The following is a 20060-nucleotide window of genomic DNA, read 5'->3' as shown; positions in this document are numbered from 1 at the left end:
GGCCTGTGACAAATAAAACTTTGAACTGCTGTTTAGTGGCAGCATCAATTACACCTGAAATATAAAATACAATAATACAATAATATATTGGGCAGTTTGTCCAACAATATCACCCTGTGATAATATATTACTTATTTCCCAAGCCTACTACACTGCAGGTTTACTGTCCTTCTCTACGAGTGTTAGCAGTAAGAGCAGAAATATTTCTGCAACAGATTTACAACAGCCTTTCAGTGAGTCTCTACTCACTGAAATAATTAGTAAAGTTCTTAAATCTGGACACAGCTATAAAGAAAATAGGTAACTTTTAATTTAAAAAATTTTTTAATAAAAAAAAAAAAAGAAAGAAAAAAGCCAGCCGAACCATTTGCTGCATGTCATTCTCCGACTCTCTCCCTGAACTTCCTCTCTCTCTCTACTGGTTCTATCTAATAAAGGCATAAAATGGCCAAAAAAATAACTTACAAAAGGAGTTTTCAGAATAGGTCAGAATAGAAAACAATGAGTGCAATGAGATGGGATTTAAACTGCCGCAACAAACGTCAAAAAATCGAATTTAACCCAATTAAAATCTGTCTACAAAATTTAAGAACATTTAATATTTAAGTCCATGCTGCCTGTCCTCTGTTGAACCAGCCAGAAAGAAAAGAATATGTGGGCAGTTGCACAAACGTCTCGCACGTCTTGGAAAAGAATTACAGTAAGGATCTTAACAGTCAATCCCACATCCAGTGTAAATATTGTAAATTGGTTATAATGACAGAACAGGAGTCATTTTGTCTCTGAAACTACATGGTACTAACTGACAGCCAATTAGTCAAGTGAACTTTGTTGAGACTGCACTCATACGTGCAGAAAATGTTGTAATTACACTGAATAAATCTTAACTGAACATCAACAACAAGGAGGGATTAAACTTGACTTAGGATGAGATGGTTTTGCATAATAAAAACACTTCTTTAATAAGATTTTTACTCTGTTTCAACAGATTTCATGAAATTCTTCTTCTACTAAAGAAAAGACTGTGTATTTTTAACTCTAAAGATTCTTCATGCAATCAGCTTTTAGGCAACAGAAATTACAGCCATTGTAATTCAGCAATGTATTATTCTACTTCACTGAAAAGACCCAGCTAATGATGAAGCACCTTCATCTGACAGATACTGAAAGTGCAGATTAAATATCAGTGACTGTTTGTTCACCTGAGAGAGAACTTTATAATGAAGTTATGGGGGAGACTTTGCTGTACAGAAATAGAAAAGGAAAGAAACATCAAGTTCTAGGTTGAAAAGTCTAAAACTCCCACCCACACACACACACACACACACACACACACACACACACACACACACATACACACACACACACACAACTGTAGTGCACATACAGCCAGAGCTACAGACAGATGAAGGCCCTCATATGTGGTGGTGAGGAAGACTTCACAGACTGAAGGCAGTGCTTTAAGTCAAAGAGCAGCTAGGAACAGAGCTGCACGGATCACAGAGGAATCGCTCTGCCTCCAGGATTCTTCCCATTGAGGATAAATCCTGGAGGCAACACCTCCTGAGCCGAGATAACCCTGGGAGACAAATGCAGCCAAGTGTGCGCCGAATAAACAAGAAAACTGATGAGAAACAAGAAAATTTGCAACAAAGGCTGGCTGGGACCTACAGGTGTGTAAGCACTCTGTGACGGTGGTGGCGTCGATCAGGTAGCCCTCACACAGACGACATGTGATGTGGGCGTTGATGTGACACAGCTTTATCTTCCTCGTCAGCATGTCGGGGTTCTGAGGGGAAAAAGAAGAAGAAGAAAAAAAACAGTAAGACAAGTAGAAGCAGAGTAATATACAGGCCGTGTTAAAACAATCTGAGCAGACTCAGATATTGGAATTCAATTCAAAGTATTTACACATGAAAATATGAATGATGTCCTCATAATAACATATAACAACTAATAATAGTTTCTTTTGCAAAAGCTTCTACATTTTTTTTGTGGATATTAAATAGATATAAAAAGAATCCAAAAGACCATAAACTATTCTGTTATTTGCCTTTATTTATATGCAAACACTAAGAAGGTGCCACATTTCTCCCTCTTTATAAAATTATTGTTCAGCTACAACTTATATTGTTTCTTTTTTGACGTTATTTTAAAGGAAGGTCACAGGTTCACTGTTTGACTGGGAGACTGACATGAAGGTAGAGTTGTAACCGCGTCACCAGAAGGCTGCAGGTCTAAACTTCGCAGTGGCTTAATTGTCCCACTGAAGTGTGCAGACATCACAATGCACCACTTCCTGTTCGCTCACTGCTCTACAATTACAGCCAAAAGACTAAACTGTACGTTACGTAATGTCACAGATGTGAAAATAAAGGAGGTCAAAACCATTTCTGAAAACGTAGTGAGCAGGTTGCAACATGTCGCGGTAAAAAAAACAAATTTTAAAATCTTTAATGGTTTTTAATTATAGCTTAACTTAATATAGCCGCATTTCATCAGGGGTATTCAATTAAAACTCAAAGAGGTCCAAAATTTCCTAAAGCTAAAACTTTGGTCGGGGAGACAATAAATTGTTTGAGTAAAAGCTTGTCTTTCCATTTTCATTCCTCATGGTCAACTCCAGCAGTTAAACAACAGTCAACCAAATCATCTCACGTCTTAACAACTGAACAACTTTAACACGATCTTTTCTTTTTCTTTCCCCACTTTTTTCTCTTACGTTGTCTCTACGACGAGACTAAACTCTCAATAATTTACGGCTTATATGTTTTGGTCAGGGTCTGGACTGCGGTCCACCTACTAAGTGACCTGTGGACTAGACATCTATTATGATGATTGATTTATCGTTTCAGTAATTTGTCAAATATTCTCATGTTCCAGCCTCTTACGTTCGCAGATTTTCTCTTTTTTGGCACTGTAAACAGATATTTACGTTTGTCTGACAAAGACTGAGAAACTGCGATGGACATTTTGTCACTATTTTCTTACATTTTAAAGCTCGATATTTTCCACTTCTCCTGTGTTTTATTTGAAGTGCTGATCCATAAGAAGATATATTTGTGGTTTTAAGAACCAAAAACCCTCTCAGTGTAGTTTTACATCTCCTCTCTCAGGCTTCTCTCTGGGTCTCTAGTAACAGGTCGGACCTGTTTTCTGATTAAAAATTTAGCAGATTTCAGGTAAACACTCAGAGAATACAAATCCTGCAAGGTCAGATGGTGGGTCCAGGTGGGCGGGGCTTGTGGCATGGCTAAGAAAGGTGATGGCTTTGTCGTGACATCACAAAGTTACAGAGGGTCCTGACGTCATCCTGTCCTTAATATAGAACCCAAAATAAACTGCAGATTAACTGATTATTACTATAGTCGTTACCTGCAGCCCCATGTGAGTGCATCAGGCACAGACTGTCACAACTCCATCAAATATAAGATATATCCTCAATTATATGAAGGTTAATCAAACACACTGGACATTATAAACCAGTTTAACAAGTCACTTCACCTCTAAACATATATATATATATATGTCAGACCGCAGGCAATATCGCCATTAAACAAAAGCCACAGCAGGTACGATCCTGCCAGCAGCAGTAATATACTCATAATCACAACAAGGAATATTACTGCAGTGTTTAATGTCAGCCAGCGCAGCTTCATTGTTTCCTACGCCCCTTCTCATTGCGCTCAGGGAGCTACTTAGCTTTCACTCCTGCTTTTATGCCAAACACAGCTGCTGCATCTCCGGTGTCTTCACCCTCTGCTTCTGAGCCTCTTTGAAGAAAACTTTTAAGAGTCTATACTGCAGCACTGGTGGACTGTTTGATGCTGCCGCTTCATCACGGCTCTGCTCTCTATTCTGACTCTTACCCGAGACAAAATCACTGATAGAAGGCAGGTAGTAGTCATTTACTGTCTGCAGTGACGCCTCATTGCCAATTTCAAACCACAGGTGGAGACCGTGAGCTGTGATACAATGAGTCCTGAGCTGAACGCATACCTGCTCCATCACAGTCTGACGAGCGTGGAGAACAGGCTGCGGCAGGCAGCTCGGCTGGTGATTCATGCTTTGAAAGAGGCGCGTGATGCTGAAAGCGGTGATTTGCTTTACAGAAGCTAAAGCGTGTTGAGTAAGTGAATGACTAACTGTGATTTCAAGTCAGCGGGAGTCCACTCAGTTCTCACCGAGCTGAGCAAACACAGAAACTCAGCCCATGTGCGGAAGGTCTGTCAACAGGAGGCGGAGACTCTGTGAGGTTACAACCAAATGTGCTGATTCTGTTAACTCGGTTTCCTCCCAGTCCACTGTTGATGTTCTACAGGTCACAGATTAATACCAATTAATTCATACTGTACACACTCTAACACCTACAACTTGACAAACTCATACACTAGAGCTGCAACGATTAATCAATTAGTGGATCAACACAGAATGCAACTATTTTGATAATCAAATAATAATGTGAGTCACTTTTTTGGCGAAAATGTAAAATATTTGTTGTTTCAAACTTAACAAATGTGAGGATTTGATGCTTTTCTTTGTCACACATGACAGTAAACTGAACAGCTCTGGGGTTGGAAGAAGAAGCTGAAGATGTCACTTTGGTCAGTGGGAAATCATAACTGTAATTCTTTTTAATGTTTTCTGGTTATTTTAAAGATGAAACGATTCATTGAAAAATAAGTTCATCATACAAATAACAGGCTCAGACACAGGTGCATTAACAGGAGACACTGACTGAAAACACAAATCAACAAGAGAGGAATCGTTCAAGTGACACTGAAAACAATGACCGGGGGCCCCAAACCCTCAGGAGCCCGGGCGACTCCAGGTTTACCTCGAGGCAACTGCTTTTTGTTTGTATGATAAATGTGAGCTTGTTATTGCTCATAATTAACTGACAGGTAAGACTTAATTGCAAATTACTTTTGTATTCACCACTAAATCGCATTATAAACTGACATGAGGAAGACTTGTGCCAAGGGCTGCAACTAAAGTATATTTTCATTATTGATTACGCTGCCAAATATATTCTAAATGAATCATCAAGTCTATGAGAATAGTGAAATTAATTGTGAAATTTTGTTTTAAAAAAATGACTGAAACCATTAATTAATTATCAAAATAGTTACAGGTTAATTTTCTGTCGATCTCGTTGCAGCTCTTCTTGTGCCCACATAGCACTTAAATGAAACGGGGCACCCCTGGGTGGTAGCAGAAGTCCAGCAGTCTCCCCTAGTCTTTCAATTAAAATTCAAGGACTTGTGTCAAGTCATAAGCAGTTAACTGTGTTTTTCAATGCGAGATTGTGTCAATAGTGAATCGAGCGCGGCGTCACTTTGACCGTATGACTCTTCTTATACGTCCTAACCGCTGCTGCAGCTGTGTCTCAGCTCATGCTCAGTGGCTCACTGATGCTCTCGTCTCCTCTCCGTCTTCATCAAGTCTCACACTCTGCTTTACTAAGGCAGTTCCTCACCATGTGGAGCCATGTTGCATTAGGCAAAACCAAAACTGAGAAAGCCGTGGTGGGTCATGGGTTATTTCTGTTCCTTGTTCATGGAATTGGCATTAACTGGAAATCACAAGTGTGCTCAGTTTCTCAGTGTGGTTTATCTAAGCTGTTTATTTTTAATAATACAAATGTGATATGAATCATTTAACATTTTACTGATATTGCACATTACACAGGTTTGTTGTGTACTGTATGTCATGAATGACTGTTCATGTGCTTGGGTGAGATTATGATGACTTCTGTTTTTTGGATGTATTTAAATCCACTCCACAAATTCTTGCATTATGGATCCGTGTGATTGGTCTGACTGACTGAGAAGAGACGCACAAAGAATGTCATCATCATTTTTACACAAATATTTTTATATACAAGATAAAAAAATACATAAAAGGAGAAAGTACTAAAATCTTTTGAGGAACCAGTGGAGGAACAAACTGATTTAGAGGTAACAGTCAGTCCTCATGGAGCTGCTGGCTGTGCCTAAAGATCTCAGGTGACTGGATGAAATCAGTGAGTATTAAAGGTCACAGATGTCCAAAAATGTCACGCTTTAAAAAGCATCACCCTCATAACCCGACACCAGACTGTTGTTTATGGCCTTTCTGTTCATCTCTGGCAGGGACAACTTTAAAAACTCAATAAGAACGTCTGAGCTGTGTTTTTAAAAAGAACTTTTCTTTTGATGACGGTGGAGGTGAACTTTCAGTATCGGCTCAGACACCCCGAGGAGACGGCTCGGCTGCCTGGCTCCGGCCGTGGTCTGACTCCAGGACTCCAAAGATATGTTTATCAGACCATTCATTAAATTTATTGGTGTTTTATTTCTACCCTTCCTTCTCTAGAAGTGACTGTCTCCGTCTCCACCATCCGTCAAATCAACTCTTCTTTAACTAGTTTGTTTTCTCTGGATTTCAGAGCAGCTTTGACACAAAAGACTCTGAGGTCAATTTTAATGTTTCAGTTTAGCTCATTTAATAATAAGATGCGATTATTATACACGTGTTCCCCACAGAGACGATACATAACCCAGGTTTCCAGTGGAGTGAACACACAGTAACTGACCACTGTCTCGCAGCCAAATGATCAGATGTGAAATTACACCCGGCTAACAGTTCAGATAATGGATGGTTGTGTCCGGTGAATAAGACACCGAGACAGCCAACATCCATCATTTCGAGGCTCCAACGGGTTCTGAAAAACCACACTGATTGCTAAAACTGGACACTGAGGTAGATACAACGAAGATAAAGACACCTGATGAATGCAGATGTTATAATCTTTATCTTTGTAGATGGACGATATGCAAATATTTAATACTTTTTTATAAAATGTTTTCTTAACTCCCAGAGGATCGTGCAAGTTTTTAAATTGAAAAGCTCTGGACATTGGAGTGGTGTAGTTTCAGCTTCCATAATCAGTATTTATCAAGCTAAATTCAAACTTTTGTTTCTCTCTTATTAACTCAATTATGATTCTTAAGTAACACACTGCTATGCTACAGCATCAATATTTGGGATCCACGTAATGATAAACAGGAAATTCTTTACTGAAGTTTACCCCAAGACCATGTCTACCAGCCAAGCCCGACAGTCAGCACCAGAGAGAAACAAAACACAGTTATTGACCCATGTCCATTAAATGGCTCAAAGTGTCGGTAACTCATTTTCCTTTTGTTTTTGAGGCTGTGAAAGCACCAACAGGAACTCTGTGGGTGGTTCTTACCCCTAATACCGCCATGCGTCGACTGTGGATGGTGCAGCAGCCACGTCTCTTCCTGCGGTTGTGCGGCCGACAGCGTTAGCTCCTCATCATGAAGAGCCGCTCATTGGAGCCTAAAGAGGAGAGAGGGGAGAGTTAGTAACCTGCGTTGTAATTTAGTGGCAGCGAGGTCAGAAAGCAGGCAACAATGGCTGCCCTCAAAACCTAAATAAAGCCCCGTACATACAGTGGATATTACAAATGCTGACAACTTATAGTAATTCAGTTCAGGAACGCATTTATTTGCTTCTTCGCAAAGAGTTAGGTGAAAGATTTAATCCCATTCTCATGTCTGCCCATTAAATACGAAGCTACTGACAGCAACTGGTTTGTTTGGTCGTAACAGCTGGTCCCAAAACCTGGCAACCAGCACCCCCAGAGCTCACCAATTAACATGCTATATCTAGTTTGTTTGATCCATATCAAAACCAAAGTGGAAAAACAACTTTGTACGAACGATTCGCTGTGTTACAGGGATTATGTGTCTGACTGTTTGCCAGGCAGCCAGCACAGACTCCAGGAAGCTGCTAGTCCTGGCCAAGAAATAGCCTGTCACAAAACACCCCCATAACATTTTTACACTTACACAAATATAATTTACACAAATTTTTTGTACAAGTTAAATACACAAGATATTTAATGATTTGTGAGTTTTAGAGATGCTGGTATTTGAACTTTGGTACCTTTAGACAGAGCCATGCTAGCCTCATTATGCTAAGCTAATGCTGGCCTTTCACCAAACGACTTTTCAAGCAATTTCACCGACAAATTTCCAACGACGGAATAAAATCATGAGAGCTTTGCAAGAGTTGTGTTGTGCGCTCCTGTCATCTCGATAAAATCAAACATTTTTAATATCATCCCAAGTTTTTAGTCTTGGCTCGTGCAAATACAATCCTCTAGCACCAAACAGGAAGTGTGCATGATGGGAAATAATCTCAAAGGAATCTAGTCTTGCAAACAGTGACCCTAAAAGATCCCCTGTCTTGAATATAGACTAAAAACACTTTTTCTTTAGGTGTGAAAGGGTGTCAGACTTTAGTCTTTTATGAGTCTTTTCAAAATCCTTTGGTAGGGTTAAGCTAACTAGCTAAATCCAGCTAAATATTTACCATAAAAACAGGAAGTGATATCAGTCTTCTAATCTAACTCTCTGTAAGTGTATTTCTCAAAATGTTGAACTATTCCTTAAAATAAAAGCTTTAAATGTGGTTTGGTTTTGGTGAGTAACCTAAAGAGAGTCAAACTACAAAGGAAACAGTACTTCACTGTACCACCCACAGTGTTTGACTGACAGGCCAAATACCACAGCAATGAATCCTGGGCAAGAAAAAACAAACAGATGAGGACCTCATGTATCACCGCTTTGACACACGAGTTACACAAGTGTTCCTGAAAGTTGTGGCTGTCCTCCACAGAGGGCAACAGATTTGTGCCTCCCAGCCGGGGCAGCAGTGACGAGTCGTGCCATCACTTTGTGTGAGTCATTGGTTAATTGTAGGAGTCCGACCACTCCAGTCACGATGGGCGAGGGAATGCCAGGCGAACACCCACAACTGCTTCATCCTCCTCCAAACACATACACACAAACACACACACACAGTCTTTAAAGTCTCCGGTGACCACGCTAAGTTTGCCAACCTGCCTCTGTCTGCTCATCAGACCGTGAAATTAACCCAGTTAGTCGACAGAGATGAAATGTGGCAGGGGTTGCTGAGGACACACACTGTACTGCTGCCTATTAGAGCAGCCGTCACACACTGATGAGCTTCAAACAGATGTTATCGTCACATGACGCCGGGTGACTCCTCTGTGATGCAGTGGTTTATACTCGTGCGTCGGCGGGGTTGAGCTGAGGTCACTCGCTCGCACCAAGCGTGGTCAAAACAGTTGTTTTAAACTCGGGAACGTTTCCTCTTTTTGTTTGGTTTGCTCAGACAGGTGTGAGAGCACAAACCGTCTGCACTGAAAACTAAATGTTAAAAGGTTTGTAGATATGGCCAAAAAAAACCATTGTCAACACATGTTGACATCTGCTTTCAAGCTGTAACTTATGCTTGAAAAGTTCATGATGTCAACAAGAGCAAATGTGGGATGGAAACGAGGTGAAATGAGCAGAGGCACTTTCTCTAGAGGAATTCGAATCTGTCGTGTTCGGCTAAAATTACAATGAGATGGAAAGTCAGATCGCTCCTAATGAGCTGCACTGCATGGCCAGAAATACCGTGACACCTGAACATAACACCCACGTGTGACTGTTTGGCATCTCATTCCAAAAAAAAAATGGGCGTTAATTTGCTGCTACAACAGCCTCCACTCCTCTGCTCCAGCTGACGGTGATTGATGAGGTGTGGCTCGCAGCTCGTCCTATAAAGGTGTTTCAGGGTGTTGAGGTCAGTTACTACACATCGAATGGAAAATTATTTCTTCATGGAACTCGATTAATCATATTGTTTATTAAATGTATAAAAATAGTTGTTTCTTTCAGTCCAAAGCCTAAAAATATTCCGTTTACTTTCAAATAGTGTGAAAGAAATACAACAAATCCTCAGATTTTAGAAGCTTTAAGAGGAATTTTTGCTTGGAAAATATCTAAAAAACAATGAATCACAAAAAATAGTTGGCAATGAATTTTCTGTCGATAAAACAACTCGATTAATAGACTAATTCTTGCAGCTGTTGTCCACACTCTTTAGGCCATGTGGTGTATCTTTGAGCCCGTGTGAATTTCATATGACTAAATGAACTAAATATTAAAACGTGACACAGTCAGTTTTACACTCTTGTTTGAACAGATGAAGAAGAACTTCATTTGGGATTTCAACCTTATTTCAGATGCCACACAGGCTTGGGCGATTTTCAAGTGGAAGTGAATACATAATTATATTATTGTACTTTATGTTTCAGGTATAAGCGATGCAGCTGAAGTTTCATTTGTCACATAAGTGGAGTAAGCAAAGTAGTGAAATGAGGGTCGGACTCGCACATGGTGGGAAATATTGCAATATTCAATATTATCGAATTTCGGCCCACGTCTAGTGCCCCATGCGTAATAATTCAGCAAATTATGGTTGCGGTTTTGAGGACTTTGTAAAGACAAATTACCTTCAGACAGACTGGAGATGTTTTCTTTGCAACAGATATTTGTTCACCGTCTGTTCTCTGCAGCAGTGGTGTTTGTGCTGCTGAACCACTGCTGGATGACTGGAGGGAGAAGACTGGAGGCATCGTATATATAAAAAGATCCTGTCTTGAGTTCAGTTCAGGTCAGTTCAGTTCTTAACTGAGGCTGCTGCATTCTGGGTCATTTGAGGCTACCAGCGATATAAAAGTCAGCAAAGCAGACTACTCAGACATCTGCCATCAAAGGAAGGATGCATTCACCATCACACTGGAAAACTCCTGCTGTCAGTCAGATATTACGGACGTCCTGTTGTCTGTGTAAAGATGCAAGCAAGTGACTGTAAAGAATCAGTATCAGGTCAGCTGAGGACATTCACTACAAGTTAAACCTCACTGTAATCAGGTTTCCATCGTAATGTAGCACGAATTTCAACCCAATTTCCTGGCTGTCTGAGCGGTTTATCATCTGCTCATGTCAAGTCAGTAAACGTCACTGGCTGATAGTTAAGTTTAAAGTGGTTGCTGTGGTTTACCAGGTCACAGTGTCCGCAGCCTTCTGGAGACAAACTAGAATTGTTTATCGCTCTGCCTCTCTTCTGCTTTCTCTGCCCTGTTTAATGACTCTACACATAAACTTCAGCAGGACGTCAGATATTAATCTTGGTTGCAGCAGAGCAGACACATTTTTACCACAGCTCCAGTTTGTGATTTTTTCACTGATACTGAAATATGTATTTCAATAGAGACGAGTACAACAATTTTAATCAGGTTAAAGATGATCAAATGTTGTGATTAAAGCTCAAAATTGAGACTATATTGAAACATTTACAGAAACACATTAGGGCTGCAATTAATGATTACTGTCATTATCAATTCAAGTATTAATCTTCTTTTTTTTTGGGCTCATTTTGTCTATACAATATCAGAAAGCAGTGAAAAATGTCTACACGTTTACTCAAGACTTGATGCCTTCAAATGTCTTAAACTCAAAGAAAATTCAATTTACATTAAACAAGTTGAAGGAAACCAGCAACTGCTCACATATGGCGAGCTGCAGCTAGAGAATTTAAACTTAAAAAAGCATCCACAGAGGGACAATTTAAACATCATAACAATAATAATAATTAAGAAATTATCTTAAATGACCCAAACGAAAGATATCAAGTGAGATCAGCACATCAAAGTAAATCTGGCGTCTGATTCGTGGATGTGTTCCCACTCCGCTGGCCTCTTTGTCATGCAGTAGTGATTCACCATGAGACTGTGCAGATCATCATCCTCCCACTGAAATCTGCCGAGTGGCAACGGTTTCCCACAAACCCACAGACAGACTCATTCACATTCACACCACCAACACCTCCAGAAACCAGCCGCTCTGGTTTTATCAATCAGGTTCTACAACTGCAGAAATCTCATCGCAGCTGACGTGCATTTGTTCATGTTTTGGGTGATTAAAGCAGCAAGAAAAACAACAAGTTACATTATGTAAAGTCTGTGGAACGTAAATGTAAAGAGGATGTGACTGTAAACACACAGTGATGTTAATGCTTAGAGTCCTATGATGTAGTTCTTTAAATAGCTCCAGGAAAAACACTTTCTGAAACTTCAGATACTAGCTCTTGAAGATTTAAGTTAATGAATATTTAGAAATGATCTCAACGTCCAACATATGGCTTGATGCCATTTATTGAGGCTTAAAGAGAAGTTCTCATGGTGACATGTTTGCTGGATATCTGAGATATCTCATCACTCCCTGCTGCAGAGGTTGTAGCTTACTCATCCTCTAACCCTGTGGTTCCCAACCTGGAGCTCAGAACCCCCCCCCCCCAAAGGGAGTCACAATATATGTTTTTTTTTGTTTCAAAATCACATTCCTTCTCATTAGACAAATCCAAGAAGGAAAAATGTCTCTGTTGCTGCTCAGACACTATGTCCACAGTGAGACTGTGGTAATATGACATGCAAACAAACTTGTCACCAATCGGCCAAATGCTTCAGCCTGATTTATGCCGCCTGTTCAGGAGGAGGTGCAGGTTTATGAGATTTCATCAGAGTAGATGAAAATATAAATTGGCCTATGAGGCTAACTGATCTGATCTGTTTGAGGATGTTTATTCATTCAATCATGAAAATGTTACCAAAGAGAAAAAAGATGTTTACAGACTGTCACACCAAAGAGCTTCAAGGCCTTCTGTTGGAAATCTGCATATAAAATTTAGTGGTTTTATTAAGTCACCTGCTTTTAAACATGTTCACATGCGCGCTTTAGCTAATTCAAGTTCCTTCCTTTGAGTGTTGTTTATGCACATCAAATTAACACTACGCCTCCACAAGATACAGTTCAGCACACGCATGAGTGGGTCAGCATCAGAAATTAAGGTCAGCATCAGTTTTGGATTGTATAGTTTTCACTCCCCCAGTTACACACAAAGTGTGTGAACAATGAAGCTGACGTTGCAGTCGTCGTCTACATGTAAGAAAATATCAGCAGCACGGCTGCAAATGATGTTTCTGTGATAGAAATAAAGAGGGAGTGATTTCACATGAGACAAGATGCTAAATGGTTATGCATGGCTATGAGAGACAGTCATGTGACAGCCATGACAGAATAATATTACAGCCTGCAGTAAGTGATGTTACACAGCTGGATGATACTGGACAATGGCCTGAGTGAAGATCCTGAGGAAACTGTAAAGACAGAGGGGTTTTTCTTAACTACTGTAAGTGGCTGAGCTGAAATATAATTAAAAACAGTTTAATGAAATCCATGTTTCTCTCTTTAGATCTAATATAACTCCCAGCATTCCTTTACAAATGGTCACAACAGGCTAAAAAACAGATAAATGACATTACTGGTGCTACACTGACAAAACACTGGGAGTGATTCACAACAATTAGTTTAACCTGAGCCAATTCATATCAAAATGCATGTTTTAAATCCACTTAAAATTAATTTTACACAATTACACAGCAAAATTGTGGCTCCCGCCCACACCTGTTGAACTCGTCACTCTGGGTAGAAGCATGAGCTAAATGCTACTGCTAAATGTTAAACAGTTTGAGGACTGATCTGGTTTCTGGTCCAGCTGCCTCTTTGAAAGGCAGAAACAGCAGCGCAGGTGAAACGTGACGGTTTAAATGCTCTGACTTTCTCTCGGGTTGAAAGGTTTGTCAGCGTTCGTGACCTCTGAGAGGAGAGGGAGTGTATCACATGACCTTTCTCACCAGTATGTTCCCGGTTACACCCTGCCAAGTAGCACAAATTTATACTCCACAAGAACACATTTACTGCTATTATTTCATGTGGTAAAAAGCTGCATAAATTTATATTAACTGTGAGAAAATGGTGAATTGGGGGGAAAAAAAATAATGCTACAACAGCATATCAGCAAATTTAAGATCTCTTTTTAAAAAAATATTTATCACTATATGAAGAAAAATAAGCTATTTTATGAACTGAATTGTGTCCAGAAAGTAAAATTCAGAGCACAATATCCAGTTGGCAGCATTTCAGTGCTGGACAAACTGTATCCTGTGCACTGATTGTTGTAAAAACCTCTTTGTGGCCACAATCACAAGGAGACCCAAAGCAACAGCTCAAGCCAACAAACACAACTCCAGAATCCTTGAGAAACAGGAACAGAAACGAATTTCTTGTCAACAGGCCAGAGACACTGGGAAATACCAGAACTGACAGCCCCCGTTCGGCATTTCATCACTTTTTATGGCAGCGCAGGAAGTCTGAACCAATTGCAGTGTACCTGCCAGAGCCGGTGGCAGCTGGGAGACACAGACAGAGATTTAGCAGCAGTGGCTATTGGTTTGTTGTAAATGTCAGCTTCCTTTAATATGTAGGAAAGACCCGCAATTAATGTGCAGAAAGAAGTAGAAGCAATCCTGCACACGGCTCTGTGTACCGATGTTAACTTTTAAGACCTGATACTGATTTTCTAAACTTAGTTACCTTCATTCTGAGGCAATAAAAAATAGAAAATCAGTTTAATTTAAACCTGAATCAAATAGTATTGACTCAGAGTTGAATCACAAGCTAATCAGATCGCCACTAATTTATCTGAATCATTTTTATTGTCAGGTTGTGGAGCTAAATACACTTTGTCAAATCATGTTAGAAACACGGACACAGCCCTCGAATTCTGGATGGTTAATAAGGCTGCTGTGGTAGTCAGTGTTACTGGTTACACGGTGTACACACCAATTACATAACTCACTCACCAGCACCGCTGTCTTTTTGCATTTGTTTTCAATAAACATAAAACCCATTTGGTTCATTTTCATGTCTCAGATGTGGAAAAAAAACTAATTTGTAAACAAGTAGTTTTCAATACTTAGTCAGACGTTACAGATATAAACTCAAAGCGTCCGGTTATATATTGTGATTGGCTGGTGATCGCGGTCCCAGTCCTGCCACGTGCACAGTGCACACTCAGACAGACAGACCGGGATGGCAAAAACTTAATGGATTTTTTTTCCATGACCCGCCGGGCCACCAGTGCGACAGGATTTCTCGGGTCCGTTATCAATGTGTGTGAGAGAAAACAGGGTGAGGAGAAGGCTGAGTGACCCGATCCACTGCACACTGCACGAAACACAAAAGATCTTTTATGTCATTGTAAGTACAAAAATATTTTACTTTCATTTTCAGACAAATTAGACTATGATGGCGACTTAACAGGTACATGAGGGATAGAGCAATGTTCTCTCAGACAGATAAAATAAATAAAAAATGATAAAATGCATCACCAAATACACTTTGGTCATTAATATCCCTGGGCCAAGTAAAGTCTATGTGTGGGAGTCGAACCACGTGGTGAGAGGAGAGCTGAACAAAATGGTGAATTTGATGTCAAAGAAGGAAGCAGAAGCACCTATTTGGCAATGTTTCAGATTTAAACCCAGAGCTGAAAGGAAACCTTAAAGCTTTGATGAGTCAATCTGCAAACTGTCTGATAAAAAAGGTGGCAACATCTGGAGGCAACACTTCTAATCTACAGATGTTGAGCCGACACGTGTAACACTGGTGTTGTCCTGAGTTTACTATCCAGTGGGAAAATTTAAATACCATTGCATCCCTAACGGCTCACCTGCAAAAAAGTGAATTTACAGGCTTAAAAAACTGACTGACATCTTTCTTTATGCAGCCAAATCACTAATCCTCAATCAAACGACTCACTCCATCCTTAGACCATTGATTCGGATTGTAAAATGTGGTGTAGTGACAAGACATTGCTACTGCCACACAGCAGCCTCCCCTGCACTCACCGACTTAAAGCCAGTAATATAATGTAATTGATGCCTTCACCAAAGCAAACACACTGATACACGTCCTGAGGATTCAGCCAAGTCTGAAGATTAACAACATTTGCAGTCAATCATGAGCTGAACAACTGTCTCAGTAGCTGATAAGTACACGCACAGGCACACACACACACACACACACACACACACACACACACACACACACACACACACACACACACACACACACACACACACACACACACACACACACATCACAAAGAGAGCCCCTGTTGGCCTGCCTGTGGGTATTGGAGTGTTTGGCCTCCGTATAAGTTGGCTGCCAGCTGGAGCGACGGACACTGAAGGCCTGCACCAGTGGACGGAGCCAGGAGGAGAGGTCTCTGCTTGTTGTGGAGGCTTTGGCTTCACTTCAAAACACACACACACACACACACACACACACACACACACACACACACACACACACACACACACACACACACACACACACACACACACACACACACACACACACACACAGACAGACACACACAGACACACACACAGACACACACACAGACACACACACTTGCAGGCCACACACGCTTAGACTCATAACAAAAAAATGCACACAAAGTACACAAAAAAAATGGAAATGCGCTTCTTGTCCAAGTTCGCACAAAAGCGTCCACACATCCACCGTCACACACACAGTTATTGTCTCCTCTTAATTCTCTTTGATGGCCCTCAATCCTCCTGCCAGGACTCGGTGCCTGGGGAAATCAGTCAGACAATAGACGCGATCCAAAGAGAAGCAGACTGCAGCAGGCCAGGAGGCCGCGCGCGCTGCCAAGAAGCAGCAACACTTGAATAATTGAGCTTTGAGTTTAGGTTGTGAGGGCCAGCAGTGGAGTTAGTGAAGCTAATGTGTAATACGCCTCACAGGTCAGACAAAAACACAGAGAACAGGGCCCAAAGCAGAAACTTAGAGCATTTTTACATTCAAATTTGAGGTGTAAATTCAACTGAAGAGTGACGGATTAAACATCGCGTACCGGAGGAGGTCGACAGATGTGACAAAATGTTCTCCTGACGCAGTCGTGCGCTGTATGATACAGAGCTGGTAGTCAAGGCTAAAGATGTTTTTCTTCTTTGTGACTCGGAGCTAAAAGTGTTTGAGAGTGAGCAGCAGTGAGGAGGAAGATACTGAAGACAGTACATGGAGTACTTCTCCGTGTCAGCAAGTCTCTCCCCGAGGCAGCGAGCAAGAGGAGCCAAGATTCCCACGTCTGATCACACTGACAAGATACAAAGTTAAACCACCAGACGAAAAACTTTACTCCACTTTTCCAGGTAAAATTTCAGATGTGAAAATCAATCTGAAGAAACAGACAGTGGTTGGAACCAGCTGTACATAAACATTTTTTTTTTTCATGTTGGTTCATCAGGGAACAAAAGAGCTGAGCTCCCCAACAGAACAAATGTGGACTGTTGTCAGACTCTGACAACACAAGAGTGGAGACGAGGATTAATCTTTAATACAACAGGATGGGTGAAGTTCAACAGGTTTGATTCCAACAGGAATAATTATTAATCTAAAGTCACTAGAGCTTCAATGATTCAACCGACAGAAAAATTATCAGCAATTATTTAGATAAAAAGTTACTAAAAAGATTAGTTGGTTAAGATAAATGCTCTGAATCGATTCACAAATGCCCAAAATGCATTTTTCACATAACAAGTTAATAAACATTATATTGATGGATCAGTGCCGCACCAAAACATGCTGCATTTTGGATGACATGACTAAATAATTAGCTTTTTAAGACAAAGGTGAACCGACCTGCATACAAATGTTAGCGGACTGGAAACTCCAACCAGCTGCGGTGAGGCAGAGAAAGTAACTCGTCCATAGTCTGTTTCATTTCATTATTTTTCATACAACACAGTAAGTTAATGCAGTTCAAATAAAAAAAAAACTCTGACACCTTCCTCTGCTTCTCCTTTTAGTTACTGATCAAGAGCAGTTAGCTGAGTTATGTTTAACTTGCATCTCAAGTCAGTGGTTTGTCCCACAGTGCTCTGTACAAAGAGCCAAAATATAGTCCCCCCCCCACCCCCTCTTTCCTTGTTAATGAACTAAGAATCGATACTGAATCAAATCGTGACGCGGTGAATAGGAATCTACCGTGAGCTTTCCAAAGAGTTCCTCCACTTCTGCTTTTCTTTGCTCTGTGTTCTTTAACTAAATATCTCACTGGGTTTCAGACAAGCAGTTAGAACACTTTCACTATTTTCTGAGATTTCATAGGCGAAACTTTATTCATTAAAAACGGGGATTGTTCATTGCAGCACAATTTCAGCCCTGGATATGAGAAAATTACACAACCTGGATCAAACAAAATCATTTGCAAAGCCTGCACCGGGATTACAGCACAGTGCTGAACAGGAATGTCAGGACTTGCTTTTTTTCCTTTTCTCAGTCACCTTAAGCGTTCATGCTAAGTTGTGCAGCCACTAGCTCTCCACAGTCGACATCTGTGTGATCACTGAGTTTATATCTGAAAGACGACATTACTTTTTATTGTTAAGTCTATAGATACCGCTAATTTGTTAGGTGTTTCTTCCTAATCATTCCTTTTCAGTTGAGGCATTTTGATGTGAGCAGACATAACTGTGTTAAACTCAGGCCAGGAGCAGAGTTACAGAACTCCTCTTAATGTTGATCCACACACACACAAGTTTGACCACGTCCTTCGGCCTGTGTTTCCCCGATCCACCCAAACGGGTTTGTTATGTTATTTAATAAAATCTCAAACCAATACGTCACGACTCAGTCTCTTCTTTATCAACCTGTGTGTCCATGCCAGAAGCACAAGGTCGCAGCGGTGACGCAGGCCTCCTCTGGTTTCAGCTGTCTGGTTGAGCATCTTTCTATGAAGGTCAGAATAATCCTGTTATTGATTAGAAGAATCAATAGCAGAATGTAGAGCTCCTGTTTATTGACTTTTAGGATCCAACATGATTTCCAAAAAAACAAAAAACAACAAAAAAAATCAAATACATCCAGAGATTAGACAGTGGAAAAACAACCTGTTTAAAGCCCATTCAGAATGCTTATCTCCGTGTTTAAACATGTTGTGCTGCTTGAAGTAGGATGAGACGCGTTTGCGAAAGATTTACAAGGAGCTGTGTGTATTTCCCAAGTGTGGAGATAAAACTGTGCGGACTGGTGGTGGTTTTTATCTCCAACATCTTTTGTAGTCATGTGCGGCTCCAAAAGGGATGAGCCAAATTGATCCTGGAGGGGAAGCTGGGTAAATTACAGCAGTGACACTATGTGGGTTAGTAGTTTACTGGCTCCACGGGCAGGAGACAGCGTTCATGCTAAAAGGGTTAGGGATTCCCATCGGAGCCACTCGTACGCATACACTCATGACACTGCAAGGAGCTTTGGATAAATGTTTCCACTAAATGGCATGTGCCATTAGCATGGCCAAATGGGTTTGTTGGGCAGCTCATTCCCAACTATCAAAGGCGGGCGCTATAACGGAGCGCGCGGTGGTCCTGCTGCGCAGAAAGAGACGCCAGCAGAGCCTTACGTAAGCAGACGATATCAAAGAGTAAACAGTCTTAACACCCAGAGGCTCAGGGCACACTGGCCACCCTGATAGCACAAAGACAAAAGAGATAAAGCTTCAAATAAGGAACAGAGGCTCTGAAAAAATCTGTTGAAACATGCTGGCCACTCTCTACCTCTCCCTCTCTTTCCCTGTCTGCTAGAAAATATATTGAGTGCTGGTAATTATATTGTTTTATACCAGCTTAATTAACTAAACTTCAATAATTTAATTTTTGTTTACCAACTACATTACCCTTTCAGTTGGGTTTGTGTTAACTGTACAACCTCCACATGTTTGTTCGTCATTAATAAATCTTTTAATATCGTTGGTAGTTGAAGCTGCACTAATCAATTAAATAGCTCCAATTAACCAACTGTAAACTACCTGACCTGCACTTTACTGCAGACAGTCAAAATTCTAAATACAGTGAGGCATGAAGCAGTTAAAGAGCCAGACACCAGAACAAATGGAGAGTGAAATGAATGCTACGGTTACTCCATCTCTTACATGTGTAGGCAAATGTTTGCAAACACATTTACACTGCAACAACTTCATAAGGTGATAACATTTCACTACTGTCTCTAAAGCGTGTTGCTCGGGTTTTGCCGCTAGACGGTAAACTGCAGTCAGAGCGATCACTGATAGCTTATGCCTTTGCCAATATGAAGACGATATTTAATTAATGTATTCATTATTATTAGTAGTAATATTAAATTAATATTAAAATGTATATTGCCCCGTCATAGTTTCACGCCACCATCCCAACACATATAACCAATGCT

At 40.6% G+C, this 20060-nt stretch overlaps 1 protein-coding gene across 1 annotated transcript in view; it reads right to left on the bottom strand.

Annotated features, from left to right (window-relative positions):
• Positions 1-20060, bottom strand: part of LOC130173895 (polycomb group RING finger protein 3) — a 57322-nt gene that overhangs the window by 24317 nt on the left and 12945 nt on the right. The window contains exons 2-3 of the mRNA XM_056383438.1: positions 7238-7347; positions 1672-1789 (exon numbers count right to left, since the gene is read on the bottom strand). Coding sequence (XP_056239413.1) covers positions 1672-1789; positions 7238-7252 — 133 coding nt within the window. The 5' untranslated portion in view covers positions 7253-7347. The remainder of the gene's footprint in view (positions 1-1671; positions 1790-7237; positions 7348-20060) is intronic.

The sequence above is a fragment of the Seriola aureovittata genome, chromosome 8 (assembly GCF_021018895.1).
Source record: "Seriola aureovittata isolate HTS-2021-v1 ecotype China chromosome 8, ASM2101889v1, whole genome shotgun sequence".
Taxonomy (NCBI): domain Eukaryota; kingdom Metazoa; phylum Chordata; class Actinopteri; order Carangiformes; family Carangidae; genus Seriola; species Seriola aureovittata.
The sequence above is the reverse complement of the archived record's forward strand: the minus strand, read 5'-3'. Positions and strand labels throughout refer to the sequence as shown.